The sequence below is a fragment of the Mytilus edulis genome, chromosome 3 (genome assembly GCF_963676685.1).
Source record: "Mytilus edulis chromosome 3, xbMytEdul2.2, whole genome shotgun sequence".
Taxonomy (NCBI): Eukaryota; Metazoa; Mollusca; class Bivalvia; order Mytilida; family Mytilidae; genus Mytilus; species Mytilus edulis.
Window position 1 is genome coordinate 25,209,344 of NC_092346.1, and position 16,484 is coordinate 25,225,827.

General features: G+C 32.8%; 1 protein-coding gene across 1 annotated transcript; it reads left to right on the plus strand.

Annotated features, from left to right (window-relative positions):
- The first annotated feature begins 13 nt into the window (after positions 1-13).
- Positions 14-16,270, plus strand: LOC139516044 (DNA replication licensing factor mcm5-like). Its single transcript, XM_071305851.1, has 14 exons — positions 14-241; positions 4,672-4,798; positions 5,241-5,369; positions 5,960-6,132; positions 6,854-7,009; positions 7,411-7,495; positions 8,012-8,268; positions 8,665-8,986; positions 9,227-9,403; positions 9,645-9,760; positions 10,512-10,640; positions 12,301-12,443; positions 15,206-15,333; positions 15,842-16,270. The coding sequence occupies exons 1-14, from the start codon at positions 87-89 to the stop codon at positions 15,941-15,943; spliced, it is 2,199 nt and encodes a 732-aa protein (XP_071161952.1). The 5' UTR covers positions 14-86; the 3' UTR covers positions 15,944-16,270.
- Positions 16,271-16,484: the final 214 nt, after the last annotated feature.

Here is a 16,484-nt window from a genome sequence, read left to right on the forward strand (position 1 = left end):
TCTAATGAATTCCGAACAAAACGGAACTAGAAAGGCGGAGTTAACAGGTTCCCGCCAAATGCAACACGTGAGACAAAACATCAACAATGGCAGGGTTCGATGATGCCGGCGTATTCTTCAGCGACAATTTTGGTTCGGAAGATCAAAACGATGACAATCAGATCAATCGTCAACAAGTGAAAAAAAGATTAAAGGACTTCATCAGACAGTTTCACGAAGGAAACTTTACCTACACATACAGGTAAAAAGTATGAGAGGTTCTGTTTTGAAACAGGTTGGGGTAGAACTTCTTGCTATATTTTAATTTGTGCTGTAATTTATAAGTGTGCTTACATTTAAGGCTATGCTTCAGTTTTAGTGTGTAGCTAAATAATGCTTTGCACGTGAATTCAATATGTCTGTTGTTTCTTTGTATTTCACATTATTATTGCTGCTTATTAGTATATATCTGTTTTAGACCGGTAGTTATAAAGTTAGTCTAAATAGTTGAGTTAGGATAGATCTTCTTTGGCTGAATTGGTTAGAGCCCTGCCTTTAGATCCTGAGATTGAGGGTTCGAATCCTGCTGGTACCATCCATAGATTTTCAAAAGGCAGTGTCTGCGCATACCCGCATGCGCATGGCAGATCCGCGAAGAAGTGTTTGTGATACTGCGTTTTCATTCATGAATATTTCATGAATGAACATTTTCCCGCTCTACTTTTACTATAGTATATATACGTACATAAACATGGTAAAAGCCAGAGTGTATTGAAAGAATCTGGAATGACTGATTAAAATGCGAGAACAAGTTGACATTTTGACCAAGCTGTCGGAAAATTGACAAGTGATAATGGTTTGATTAAAACAAAACACAGGTGATAGAATATAAAATACTCGATAATTATATCTTATGTCTCACGCCAAGGACGAGTAAAGGTAAATACCGGCTTTGATGCATTGTTTTTGTCTTAACATCGATCAGAATGCCAAAATCATTTGAAAACTTTTAATTCCGTTATTTAAATACTAATTGTTTCACATTCCAATGTGGATATAAGGACCTTCGCTCGTTCAGCATGCTCAACTAAATCAAACTGACAGCAGAAAAACATTTACTCTTCTACAGTCTTCTTCCAATAATTTACATCATACCACCTCTGGGTTTATTATCGCAAATTCGTATCATATAGCATTCAAATTAAAAGCAACCGAGTCAGCATCTACTTCTTAGATTATTATAGCTCAGGGTATCAAGACAAGTGCTGTAGAAATGATTAAGAAAGGGACGAAAGATACCAAAGGGACAGTCAAACTCATAAATCTAAAACAAACTGACAACGCCATGGCTAAAAATGAAAAAGACAAACAGAAAAACAATAGTACACATGACACAACATAGAAAACTAAAGAATAAACAACACGAACCCCACCAAAAACTAGGGGTGCAGAGATGCAACTAATCGTCGGACCTAAGGGGCAGAATTTATGCAGGTCCGGCAAAACTCGTAGCTGTGCAGGACCTGATGGCCGACAATATTAAAGTCCGCTTGGGTCCGCCAAAACTGAAATCCCCGTCTGCCCCGGCAGAGTATTTTGTTTATAAAATTGCGATCATCTTTAATAAAAGTAAATGTCCTGTTCCCCCGCATTTTCTAACTCCGGGAACCAGTATTTCCGCCCAGTAATAGTCTTTCGTACCTTGTCCATCTCGCCCAGAACAATTCTCCGTATTTCCGTCATGTTTTTTGTTTTAGAAATTCGCTCTCTAGGAAGGAGGTCTATTAAGCATAGTTGATAAGTTCAGGAAATATGTCATGGCCGATAAAATTTGTAAGTGGGTCGAAACCCGGTAAAAGACCAAACCAGTCACCTATTCAAGTTGATAAAGCTGTAAAGCGGTCTTTGTACGAAAAGGAGAAACGACCTGAAAGGTCATTCAACCCAAAATGGCAAGAGGGGAGATCATGGTTACTTTATAACAACAAATGTGATGTGAAAATATGGGTCTGGCAGAAATTTGATGGGTCTGGCAAAACTTGGTACCCTGTAGGCCCCATTGTCTGACAGGAAAAAAAAACTGTTTGCATCTCTGGGGGTGATCTCGGGTGCTCCGGAAGGGTAAGCAGATCCTGCTCCACATGTGGCACCCGTCGTGTTGCTTATGTGATTACAAATCCGGTAAATAGTCTAATTCGGTAGGTCACATTCATGAAAGGGAAGGGGATTGTAGTTACGACGTAAGGAACATATCAGATATCATTTGTGAAACGGTCAACCAACTCGTGATGGCGTCCGTAAAATTTACGAAGGGATGATTTCAACTTCACCATTTGGAACTCTTGGTTTAATAGCTTCCTTGTGAGCAGCAACCCTCTATCAGGTGCTGCTGGTTCATGATGTGTACCCTTTGGCTAAAATTGCTACATTTTCACCTCAAAATTTAGATAGATTACAGACAAACCTGTGCATCTGGAAAAGTTTTAAGGCATAACATGCCCTATATAAATAGAATTCAATTGCTTTGTATTCCAAACACAGGCAATGATTACTAATAATCAAATGAATGGCTTAAAACAAAAATTCTCAAATGTTATTGACTCGTAAGAAAACTAAAATGTGTTACAGGTTATAAGCACCTCTATGAATCTAGTGTATATAAACTTTTTTTACAGATAACCCTGTAAAATCAGCTAAACGTTTTAATTACGTTGTGTTGTTAAGGGAATATTAACCTTCTCAATGATCAAAATAAGTGTTTGTCAAACTGCTATATAACCTGTGTAATTTTTCTGATAAAACGGTTGGTTCAAATTTTTATATTTTTGTCAAAGGGTCAAAGTAAATACTTTGTCAAAATTTAAGAAAATTAAACGAGCCAAATTAATTTTAGTTAAGGCCGTTTTTATTAAATGAGTTGGTTTACGGATCCGCCGACCCGAATTTTCGCTAATTCAAATAAAAATAAACGCACATTTACCCTTAAAAATTATTTCCGGCGACCTCATATTTATCGATTTACTAAGAAAATTTTAAACGGTATTTTTGTGTTTACGTTTCGTAATTCTGGTTCCTATTACTGCATTAAAAAATCGTGAACCAGTGCACCGGAAACGTGACTGGTTAGCTGTTCACGTGTTTGCGCATCCTTAAACCCTGACTTCCGTTTAGGAACCAGACGATATCAGGGCATGGTTTGTTTACTATGAATGAACCAGTGTACATCCATCTGGATGTGGACGTCCTAAACAATTCAATATTATCAGACAAAAAAATTTGTGAAATGCCTTCGTCATGAAACCATAGGTCAAGTCATTAATGAACAATTAGAAAACTTTAATGTTGTGATTGAAGAAATAAGGGCCGGCAGTAGTGACCATGGCAAAATAAATGACAATGGAACCGTAACACCTAAAACTACACCGGTGGACGTTCTTATCAACTTTAATACCAAGTACCTTATGATAAAATGCCGGGAAATTCAAGAAACACCGGATAAAGAAAAAGTCCTTAATCCTAAAAAATTAACAAATATGTAACACACCAACAAACAATATTAAACCACTGAATTACAGGCTCCTGACAGTAAATTTCTGTTTATACTTTTAAATACTGTCTGATATGCTCTGTCCTTATAGGTGTTGACATGCAATATGCTCTTAGATTTGCCTTTGTCTTTTAATATTGACTTGTTCTATGTGATGTGTTTTTGTTGTCGCATTTATTAATTCCATAAAACCTACAAAAGATGCTGAATAAAAGGTATTATCAAAAGGCTTTTCAAGTTTTACAGAACTATAAATAAGTCTTTTCAATCAAGTTTAAATTATTTTTTTTTTTCCTCCTACCCTATTTTTTTGTGGCTGATATCCGTAAACCAAGTAAAAAAACAAAAACTGGAAAGATCTAGTTTAAATTTATTTTTTTCCCCTCCTCCTACCCGAAGTTTTTTGGGCTGATGTCCGTAAACCAACTTATTAATTAAAAAGGCCTAAAGTGTTGGGTACCACCTAATATGTCACGCTAAATCGTCACACTCCTGACAAAAATGGCCTGTTTTTTTTAGCATTTCTTTGCAGTGGTTTGAGATATCTGCATGAAACTTGATTCTAAACTTAACTAATAAAAAAAATACCACAAAAAGTAAAAATCCTCATTTTTTTTTAAATGGCCCCATTGTTATTTGTGAAACAAATCAAAATAAAATGTTCTATTCTTAGTCATGTAGTTTGATTAATGTCCTCCATGTTGAATGGGACACAGAATTACTGGGCGTCTGTCTGTTTGATCTTGTTTATATAGGTCTGGCATGTTAAATTTTTGCCAGATTTTAAGAAGAATTGCATAGTCTTAGTGTGGATTAATTATTTTTAGAGTGTGTACAATACTTGCCAGATTTTTATGAAACTCATCGGCAATACATGTATCTCAGACAAGTTGACCATAGTTTAAAATTCAACTTTAATAATTCATTTCATTAAATATGTCTTCTATATATATATATTGAATCTGCTTACAAAACATAGAAGTCTTAGTCCTGAAGTTAATTTTTCAGTAGAAAATTGTCATTTTAAAAAGAAAATGCTATATAAGTCTATACATATATATTAGAGGTTATTATCAAAGATCTGAAAATGAGTCCAAGGCTGCAATTAAATTTTCTATTATTAAATTTTTAAACTTTTTCTTCAGAGATCAGCTGAAGCGCAATTACAATCTGGGACAGTACTGGTTGGAAGTAGACATTGAAGATGTGTCCAGCTTTGACGAATCTCTTGCTGACAGATTATACAATCAACCATCTGAACATTTACCTTTGGTATGAAAATTCTCTACTTATTGCATATCTATAATCTATACTAGGATTTAACACTTATAATTAAAAGAAAACATTTAGACTATTAAGTATATCATATATTTGATGATTTATTAAACGCATATAATGGATTATCTGTTTTATTGATAGCAAGAATTTATGAAGATGAAAATGAAACTAAAAAGTTATGTACAGCACAGCCACTTATCTAAGTGATGCAGTCAACACCAATTTTTTATGAAGACAGTAGGTCTTCGAGGTGTAATCTGTTGTGAAAACAAACTTGCTTCCTCAAGCTGAACACTTTAATCCAACACTTAGATTATACATATAGGTCAATTCAGATATGAAGATTATGTTGAAAGTGGTGTAAAAAAAAAAAAATCGATCTATTTCTTTTTAAGAAAATTCAGAGTAAAGTGCAAATGATTTATTGATATTTTAGTTTGAAGATGCTGCTAAAGAAGTTGCAGATGAAGTGACCAATCCCCGACCAGAAGGGGAAGAGGAAGTACAAGATATACAAGTTATGCTGAACTCTGCTTCAAATCCTTGTAATATTAGAGCTTTGAAGGTATGTTATCTTTTTGGATTTAGATGAAAATCCTACTTATGGACCACTGATGCAGTATTATTTGAGTATTCTTGCTGAAAGTACTAAAACAACACTTCTATAAAGTTTAATAAATCAGGGATTAAGACTAACATTTTCCGGCTTGGAGGCATATCCTGCCACAATATGAAAATTAAAATAACCACTATGGGCATTTTCATAAAAGTTTAAGGGGCCCAACCAAAATTTCAATAGGATTGCCTACTCGGACCTACTAAGATTGAATTTTGTGTCTGCTTTCTTCATAGTTTGTGTAAGGCACCTTGTGCTTTCAAAATGAGACAAAATGGGGGAAAGATTGGAATGGAATTGGTTTTAATAATTATGTTATAGAAATGAATTTAGCAAGTCACTTCAAGTACTTGACAATCTTTCGATGGTCTCCATGAAAAATCCAGATATATTTTTTCATGCTTGCCCCTGAAACCAAAGGAAAAATACATACATAAAGCCCACTTGATTGTTACACACTGGGACATTGACAGAGGAAAGAAAAAAAAGTATTTAACCAATTTAATGATACCTTTGCTGAGTAAATGTTTACATTGCAGTCTGAACAGATGTCAAAGCTAGTTAGAATACCAGGAATTGTGATAGCTGCATCTTCAATTAAAGCCAAAGCTACTCGACTGACAATACAGTGTAGAAGTTGTAGGAATACAGTCAACAACATAGCTGTAAACCCTGGTCTTGAAGGATATGCCTTGCCAAGAAAATGTAACACGTAAGCATGTTAATGTTAACAAGTTTCTAGATTTGTGTACCATTAACCCGTTCAGGAGTTATTGCTCTTTATTGGGAAAATTTACTCTCCTTTTTTTTCCTCAGAATATGGTAACAGAAACTCAGTTCGGCATTAATGATCACAAATACAAGATGTTAACTCAAAAAGTTCCATTCAACAAACAAACTCATGCTAGAGTCTCCTTAAAGCTAAAAGAAATTATTACATTTCTGATTTATGATTATGCACTTTCGAAATGCAAATTACAGTATTAACAGTAATGAAAGATTAGAGAACAGTTGCAGTTATTGGCATTTTTAGAATAGTCTAAAAATTATATACATATATATTTTAAAAGCAGTTTGGAAGCAATCATTGTTTTCTCATATATTGTTCATGAGGTTTATGTGTTGCAGCTTTCAGTATTTATCTCCAAAGTGATTGAACTAAATGTAATTGATCAATATCGACTGTTAATCTTATTTCATTGGTTATTTTAATGAATGGACATACCATTTTAGTTGCATGCCTATTTGAGTTTAAGAAAATTTCATAATTAAGATTTAGGTAAAAGACCTGGTAAAAAAAGTAATATGTTTTATATTCACATTTAAAAGAACACCCTCAGGATTTAAGATCATACCAAAACTGTTAGAGTTTATGAAATAGTAGAATTATATTGAAATGAACATATTAAAAACCGACTACATGTATTTTACAGAGATCAAGCAGGGAGACCAAAGTGTCCCGTTGATCCTTTCTTCATAGTTCCAGACAAATGTAAATGTGTGGACTTCCAGGTGTTGAAATTACAGGAAGCTCCAGAGAGTGTTCCCAATGGTGAGATGCCACGTCACCTTCAGTTATTTTCTGACAGGTAAGACGAGTGAAGATATTATGTATGCAGAACAAAAAAATTAAACTTTTAACCCTTTCCTACCAGAAAAGCAAGAAATTAAAACTAGGAAGTTTGGGATTAATTGTTTGACATATACCACTTCTCTACTAAGCATACAAAATTTAGAAGTAACTAAAGTCCACTTGGAGTGAATATTGTCTTTTTAGTGTGACATGTCTTTTTGTGGATTTTAAAATATTTTGTGAATGGCACTGACCAAGTCAGTTTAATGCAAAGCTGAATTAATTGATTATACATAAACATGTACAGAAAAGAAATTACAACTTTCATTCTCTGTTTGTAATGGCTCATCAATAACATGAATAAGTCAACCAATCTGAATTCAGTTTGTTCTTGAACAATTGATTTTTTTTTTCTAGATATTTATGTGATAAAATTGTACCTGGTAACCGTGTAACCGTTGTTGGTATATATTCCATCAAAAAGACCTCAGTACCTAACAAGGTTAGTATAACAATACTTTTGGAATGCTCTTGATCTCCACTTAGACAGTAGAAATAATTTTCTGAATGGACAATCAATTTAAACAGAATTCAAGAGATTCAAAACCTTTGTCATTGGCTCGATAGATACACTTTTTGGGACTTAATTCTACCTTTCTGATTTCAAGAAACAGTGAAATGAGGACTATCTAATGCCAAGCTATTTATAACTAATATATACAAAAAAGTTTATCTAAATGTGTAAAATCTTGCTTGTCAAGATGATAACACAAGATTTGCTTTGTGTATGAATCTTCTTTTCTGAAAAAAAAAGGTTAAAGTTTACAATTATGAGCAAAGATTATTAAAGTTCAATTAAAAATATGTTCAATTACTAATTACAGTTGTGTTTGATGTTAAGTATTCATTGCAAAAAGAAAACAATCCGTAAACTTCAGAACTCACAAACATTTTGATTATATTCCTATATATACATAGTGTTATACCTAATCTTATCACAATGAAAATTATATTTCAGAAAAATTCTCGTGAGAAGACGAATGTGGGAATAAGAACACCATATTTCCGAGTGGTAGGTATTCAGGTAGATACACAAGGAACTGGTCGCAGTACAGGTGCTCCAATTAGACCTGAGGAAGAAGAAGCATTTAGACGTCTTGCCGCACAACCAAACATCTATGAAACAATTGCCAAAAGCATAGCACCATCCATTTATGGCAGCATTGATATGAAGAAAGCTATATCATGTTTGTTATTTGGAGGCTCTAGAAAAAGGTAGTTTTCCTCAAAATCTTAGCTTATAAATTATCTCCCCTTATTAATCAAAAACTGTTGAGGGTTACAAACATTGAGTTGCAATATCATCAAAACATTTACAATGTACAATTCATGCACAAATTATCCATTAACTGCCTGAAACAAGGCTTAAGTGTCCAAGCTCATTCATTTAGAAAAAGAACTGATGCTACTCCTGCCACATTATATAGACAGGAGCATCAGTGTCTCATGGACGCATGCTGTAATAAGATAGAACTACACAGGTATTTGCAATTATACATACTTTAAAAAAGTTAAAACAATATTTCTGTACTTTAAAATCAATTTACAGCTTATGATGTAGGTTATAATTTTAATATTTATGAAAACTAAATCTTCTCTTTCTTTTCATAGAATGCCTGATGGATTAACTAGAAGAGGAGATGTTAATTTGCTAATGTTAGGTGATCCTGGTACAGCCAAGTCCCAACTGTTAAAGTTTGTAGAGCGATGCTCTCCTATAGCTGTATATACCTCTGGTAAAGGCAGTAGTGCTGCTGGTCTCACAGCCTCAGTTACTAAAGATCCTGCTACAAGAAACTTTGTAATGGAAGGAGGAGCTATGGTTCTAGCAGACGGAGGGGTTGTATGTATTGACGAGTTTGACAAGATGAGAGAAGATGACAGAGTAGCCATACATGAAGCTATGGAACAACAAACCATATCTATTGCAAAGGTATTGTGAAAACTTTATATATAATTTCAAATGAATGGTTAGATGTACTCGTATTTATACCAAATAGTTGAGAAGTTGGTTGCTTCTGTCTCAATTAATTATTTTTGGCATGAAAGTATTTAAAATTTTGCATGCTGCGAAAAGTTCTGGATATGAATCATTTTAAATGAAGTTTTGATGTTTCCATACTTTCTAATGGGCAGTTTAACTAAGATATTGACATGTGTATTACTATTGTAGGCTGGTATTACTACCACACTGAATTCAAGGTGTTCTGTGTTAGCTGCAGCTAACAGTGTGTATGGACGATGGGATGATACAAAGGGAGAAGAGAACATTGACTTCATGCCAACCATCTTGTCCAGATTTGATATGATTTTCATTGTCAAAGATACACATAATGAAGCTCGGGACATAGTAAGCATAGGAGTAGAATTGTTTGATCTAAGGGTCAAGAAAAATGTTAAAAAACTATTGATTTTTTTTTTATTTGAACCAATTTGTTATGGAAAACTTTTGTTTAAAAAAAAAAAAAGAAGAAGAATTTGTGTAAAAAAAGCAGAATTTGTGTATCAAATAACAGCAGCTAATTAAGGATAAAAACTAAATGGGTATAAATCTGGGTTAATACTGGGTAAATATTTTTATTTCTCTTCAGACATTAGCTAAGCATGTGATGAATGTTCATTTAAATGCCTTACAAATGACAGAAGAGCAGGCTGAAGGGGAGATAAGTCTGGAGACACTGAAGAAGTATATTGGCTACTGTAGAAGGTAAGGGTGGAAAGAAACATTTTGAAGTCATTCTTTAAGCTAGTTAAAAGTTAATTGCATCTTACAAATTAATCTGGTTTCTGTGGACTAAATTACCAATTGGTACACAACTTACTGATGTAGTGTAAATACTTATAGTCTAGGAGGTACAACGTAGTTAATCTTCAGTGATGAGCACTCTGTCAAAACTGAAATTGATAGTTCCAACCCCTCTGATTGTAAGCACCTAACATCACTTGGATAATGAATCCACATTGATAATGAATACTGTGGATTCATTATTATTCATTGAATACCAATATTCGTGGGTACAGGTGTAGCACAAGTTTAAAATTTCTATAAAGTTGTATCCAGACTTTAGCAGTACCTCGTAATAACATATCCACGAAACTTGGTACCCATGAAAATAAATGAATCCACAGTAAAAGGCTGGCTGTGTACCATATTGATACACTCAAATAAATCATATTTCTTGCTTCATTATAACTCACAATGTTTACTGGAGGACATGGTGTCCTACTAATACACATTTATAGTAATTCTGTGTCTACTGGTCTGCTCTCACTCTTAGATGCCATGATTATGGTACAAAAAGTACAAATCGCAAATTTAACACTTGATCCATTTAAAACCCATGCAGTGAACTTTTAAAATAAAAATATAAAAGTTTTAGACATTTTTGAAAAATGACCATTACCAGGTGAGGAAATTAGGTAAAAATGTAACAAACTGGGGATTTTTACATTTTCAGGAAATGTGGACCACGTATGAATGCAGATGCAGCTGAAAAATTAAAGAATCGTTATATTTTGATGAGGAATGGTGCCAGTGAATATGAAAGGGAAACAGGAAAAAGAATCAGCATTCCTATAACTGTCAGGTAGTGATAATATGAATAAATAATATATGCCAACTAAGATGAAAATCATGTCAGTTCCAGTATTATAAAAAAGATTAAATGCTGATCAGTGCACTTTCCTCAAAATAGGCATGATTTAATTTTCAGAAGCTTATTACCAGGACTATTAGATAGAATTTAAGTGTTCTCCACAGAATTTTCAAATAGCACCATGGAAATTAACATAGCATTGGTTTTCCAATAAATATAGCACCATGGCACTATGATGGCAGTCTTTATGCTGAACCACAGGCCAAACAGTCCAGGCTTGTATACTTCATTTTGGGCCTGTAAAAATCATCCCTACAGGGGATCAGAATCTGAACTAAAATTTTCCAAAAATAGAGCTACTGGCCTGTAGACTTAAAGGGAAACTAAGCAAAAAAATCAAAAATTAATATTATGTCCATTCTGTATAAAAATGCTCAAATTCATAAATATTAAATCACCATCGATTTTAAATTTAGAGTATCAATTCTCTGCGTTTTCTCACCTATCATATATATACAACAGCTATCCAGTTATTGTGCCACCTTATTACTCCCGTAAATTATTTTTAATTCTTTTTTTGACATTTATGTGTCTAAAACTATCACTGACTCACGTTTATCATTCATACAAAATGTTGTTCACACCTGAAATGGTGGACCCTGACGCCTAGATTTCACTGAATGAAGATCAAAAGATTAGAATTACATAATGCTAATCTTTTAATTACCTTGAGTTTACTACGCATTCAACATTCACTAAGTGTCACAAAACAATTCTCATTTTATTTCAACAGTACAAGCAAGTGAAAATGTTTGCTGGAATGAAGCAAAAATGTCAGAATACAAACATGTATTTTTAATACACTATCGATCATGTCAGTTTCATATGTTTGTTTAAAGTATTTGTAGAAAACAAATCATAAAATGTTCTTTTGTATGATTTACTTTTATTACTAAAATTCGTATAAAAAAATCCACACATAAAATCCTACAATCTAATTTTAAAAGTTGCATGGCTATCACTTATTTTTTGTTGGTAAATAGCTACACCAAAAGTCGTCGATGCGCTTTAAATCGCGTTATTAAATGGTTAATGAACAAGACTTAAATGAGATTAATTTCACTCCCGGCATGCAAAAAGACTTAAACTACGTTACATAAGTCAGGAAATTTGAAGAAATAAAATTAATAATTCCCAATTTTCTTCTTTATTAGTTTTCATATCAAAATAAAACTTGGTGAATATGTTTTTTATGGTATTATGAACATAATAAGATGAAAAGAGAAAAATTGCGAATTATCCCTTTAAAAGTTTAATAGGAAGACTGATAAAATCACCCAAGATAGCAATAGGGTACCATGGCGTTTTAAAGCCCTGGGGGAACACTGATTTTATGAAGATTAATTGAAGATCTTCTTGGCCATTTTTTCCAAAACTACATGGTCTATATTAACATACATATGCAATTGCATTTAATTAGTTTTTATATAAATAGCAACATAAAATACACTTATCTTTAGAACTATTTAAGTTTGAAAAAAATTTCTTTTATTATGGGTCCTTTATATATAATTGACCAATTATATTTACATCTGCTTTCTAGCTTAAAAAGTTTGACTCATTGTTTCAATAAAAATATGTATACTTTCAGACAGTTGGAGGCCATCATTAGAATCTCGGAATCCCTTGCTAAGATGAGACTTTCACCTTTTGCTACCAATGCTGATGTTGATGAAGCATTAAGATTGTTCCAGGTCTCAACATTAGATGCTGCCATGTCAGGAAATCTCTCAGGTTAGAAAAATTTATACTCTGCATTTTGTGAATTAATTTGTCAATTTATTAAGGTGGAGAATGGATAGTTGTATCATTTAAATGTAGCCTATTGTTACATAATTGTATTTGAAAATAATTTGTACATCAAGCGTTCAAAAAGAGGGGGGAAAGATACCAGAGGGACAGTCAAACTAAAATATTGAAAAGAAACTGACAAAGCCATGACTAAAAAATAAAAAGACAAACAGACATATAATAGTACACAAAACACAACATAGAAAACTAAAGACTAAGCAACATGAACCCCACCAAAAACAGGTTGATCTTAAGTACTCTGTAAGGGTAGGCACCTGTGGTGTTGCTCATGTTATTACTAACCTTGTTAAAGTAGCCTAGGTTGTTACATATTTCACAATTAACATTTCTTAAAGTAAATTCTACAGTTAAAGATTTAAGTCATTCCATTTCTAAGGAGTAAATTATGAAAAAATCTTCGATGGTGTCACAGTCACATGACAAAAAAATATATATCTATCATACATGTGAAGGACTGTGAAACTCAGATCAGGATATTTGGAAATTTTGGTCTGGAGATTAGGACTCAGATCAGGAGGTTTTTGTCGAGCCTGCAACTTTTGTTGCAGAAAGCTCGACATAGGGATAGTGATCCGGCGGCGGCGGTGTTAGCTAACTTCTTAAAAGCTTTATATTTTAGAAGGTGGAAGACCTGGATGCTTCATACTTTGTATATAGATGCCTCATGTTACGAAGTTTCCGTCAGTCACATGTCCAATGTCCTTGACCTCATTTTCATGGTTCAGTGACCACTTGAAAAAAAAGTTAAAATTTTTTGTAATGTTGAATTCTCTCTTATTATAAGTAATAGGATAACTATATTTGATATGTGCGTACCTTGCAAGGTCCTCATGTCTGTCAGATAGTTTTCACTTGACCTCGACCTCATTTCATGGATCAGTGAACAAGGTTAAGTTTTGGTGGTCAAGTCCATATCTCAGATACTATAAGCAATAGGGCTAGTATATTCAGTGTATGGAAGGACTGTAAGGTGTACATGTCCAACTGGCAGGTGTCATCTGACCTTGACCTCATTTTCATGGTTCGGTGGTTATAGTTAAATTTTTGTGTTTTGGTCTGTTTTTCTCATACTATATGCAATAGGTCTACTATATTTGTTGTATGGAACGATTGTAACGTTACATGTCTAGCGGGCAGATGTCATGTGACCTTGACCTCATTTTCATGGTTCAGTGGTCAAAGTTAAATTTTTGTGTTTTGGTCTGTTTTTCTCATACTATATGCAATAGGTCTACTATATTTGTTGTATGGAACGATTGTAAGGTGTACATGTCTAACGGGCAGATGTCATGTGACCTTGACCTCATTTTCATGGTTCAGTGGTCAAAGTTAAGTTTTTGAGTTTTGGTCTTTTTATCTAATACTATATGCCATAGGTCAACTATATTTGGTGTATGGAAATATTTTATGATCTTTATGTCAGTCGCACAGGTTTTATTTGACTGTGACCTCATTTTCACGGTTCATTGCACAGTGTTAAGTTTTTGTGTTTTGGTCTCTTTATCTTAAACTATAAGAATTAGGTCAACTATATATGTTGTATAGAAGCATTGTTAGCTGTACATGTCTGCCTGGCATGGTTCATCTGACCTTGACCTCATTTTCAAGGTTCATTGGTCTATGTTTAGTTATCTTGGTTAATGTTAAGTTTATGTGACAGTTGTTATAAAGCTTAGCTTTATACTTAGGACTATCAACATAATATCAATGATTAGTATAGAAGGCGAGACATTTCAGCGTGTGCACTCTTGTTTAAATTTTGTCGTAGATGTCGAAATTGTGTTTTTTTCTTCAAATTTCCATCAAATTGTAATATTTTTATAGTACTCTTTGAATGAAAATAAAATGTTTTGTTTTTGATAATTGATTGTTCACTGCTTGCAAATAAATCATTACATTTATTAATCTTATCTGAACAGATTTTTATTCATGTCTCCATCTCCTTATCATTGGTAACTGTTATAGGCAAATAAGAAAGAAATATGCTATCTAGTATTCAGTCTTTTTTCTATATCCAATGGCAGCAGACATCAAAAGAATAGACAGACTTAGTATATAAACTTCAATTTAATCCTTTAAAAGAAGTCTAGCTTGCTAAAATAATTTATAAATTTATATTTTTTTATTTGTCCCAAAACATTTAAATTCATTTAATTACTATCCTTTTATGATTATTTGATTAAAATATTATTCATTTATAGTCTTTTTACAATTTATGTTTTTAAAAGCAAAATAACTTAAAACAGGATAATTCAAACGGAAGTAACAAAAATGTATTTCCAATAAACAGTTAGCCAGAGGTAAACATCGTTGATTACCAGTATGTTTGACACCCAAGCTGTCAAGTGAAGCCATATAATTATACATCTTCTTTGATTTACAGGTAAAATTTACACCCATATAAGAATTTAACAAATATGGCGGCTGAAATATTTCATACACAGGAGTTTTTTCTCCTAAACGGGAGGACGGGAGGAGACCCCTGAAAACGGGATTATTGTACCCCCGTTGGGAGGTTCACACGTATGATCTATTAGCTGATAGACAAAAGACTCTGCCAATCAGAAGACTTGTTGCATCCAAAATAAAATTATTACATGATTCTCTGAAGTTTTAAGAATAGTCTGAATGACTCATACATATGCATATGTAATATTGTTAAGTATCATATATTCATTGAATAGGTGTTGAAGGATTTACAACTGAAGAAGATCAAGAATTATTGAGCCGTATTGAAAAACAAATAAAAAGAAGATTTGTGATTGGTTCCCAAGTTTCAGAACATGCAATTATTCAAGACTTTGCCAGACAGGTTAGTACAGCCAGTTAACAAAGATGTTTTGGTGTTCATGATATCCTTCTGAATTTTTATGATGAAGCCTCCTTTTCATGTTCACAATTATAATACATGTAATCCAGAATTGTTGGGAATTTTTTATGTAAATGTCAAAAGATTATAAAAAAAAAGTATGTGTAGGACATTTATATGAAAACACATTCTGTAAACACATTTACCATAAGAGGAAATGAATCTGAAACATTTTCATGAATATCATTTGATAATATATGATAAAACTTGACAGAATTTAAAAAAAAAGATGTAATGCATGATACAAATACCTGATGTACAATTAATTCACAGAGTGACCAACCATTTATATGTATTTATTATTTTATTAAAATTTTATACCTTTGTGACATAAAATACTAGTTTCCTGGTAGATAGTAGTCATATTGTCAAAGTCAAACATAATATTATTTTATATTTTTTTTATAACCAGTTTGATGTATGTTGTTATTTCTTGGGTTTTTTTTTCCAGAAATACCCTGAAAGATCGATTCAAAAAGTGCTACATTTCATGTTGAGACGAGGTGAAATTCAACATAGGATGCAGAGGAAAATGTTATATCGTCTCAAATAAAGGAACATCTTGAACCAAATTTGACAAAAAATATGCAATGTGCACTTTTTTGTACAGGGAATTAAATTTATCTAAATGTAAATAAAAACACAATATTGTTGAATAAGCTGCTCTGGAATTTGACTGTTTGTGTATGGAATTTATGAAATTGACATGCTGCAGTGAACCTTAATCTATTTCAGTTACTTCAGTAAATGATTTACCAGTGCTATTGGAGAATGATGTTCAAATTTTTAAGACGAATTGAAGAGATATTTATATTGCAATTATCATGTACAAAAATTTTCAGAATTCAATTCATTAAAATAAAAAGATACCAAGCCTCAAGAATTTTGTTATTTCTTTAGCCACTTTTGATATGTTTTTGAACCTGTATATCTGCATATATGGCACCAAGTTTTGGTATACTGAGGATTCATTATTATTTGTTGGATACTAATTTTCTTAGTAGGTTTCGTAAGTACAGGTGAACGATGAATTCAAATGCTCAACTAATATCATATTTTCAATAGACTTTGTATACAGAGATTGGCAAAACCAT

Bases quoted from the DNA above. Each gene is read 5' to 3' on its own strand.
- LOC139516044 (XM_071305851.1), top strand. From the start codon at position 87: ATGGCAGGGTTCGATGATGCCGGCGTATTCTTCAGCGACAATTTTGGT. The intron at 5,370-5,959 runs GTATGTTATCTT...TTTACATTGCAG, and splicing joins GTAATATTAGAGCTTTGAAG to TCTGAACAGATGTCAAAGCT. The intron at 8,987-9,226 runs GTATTGTGAAAA...TTACTATTGTAG, and splicing joins AAACCATATCTATTGCAAAG to GCTGGTATTACTACCACACT.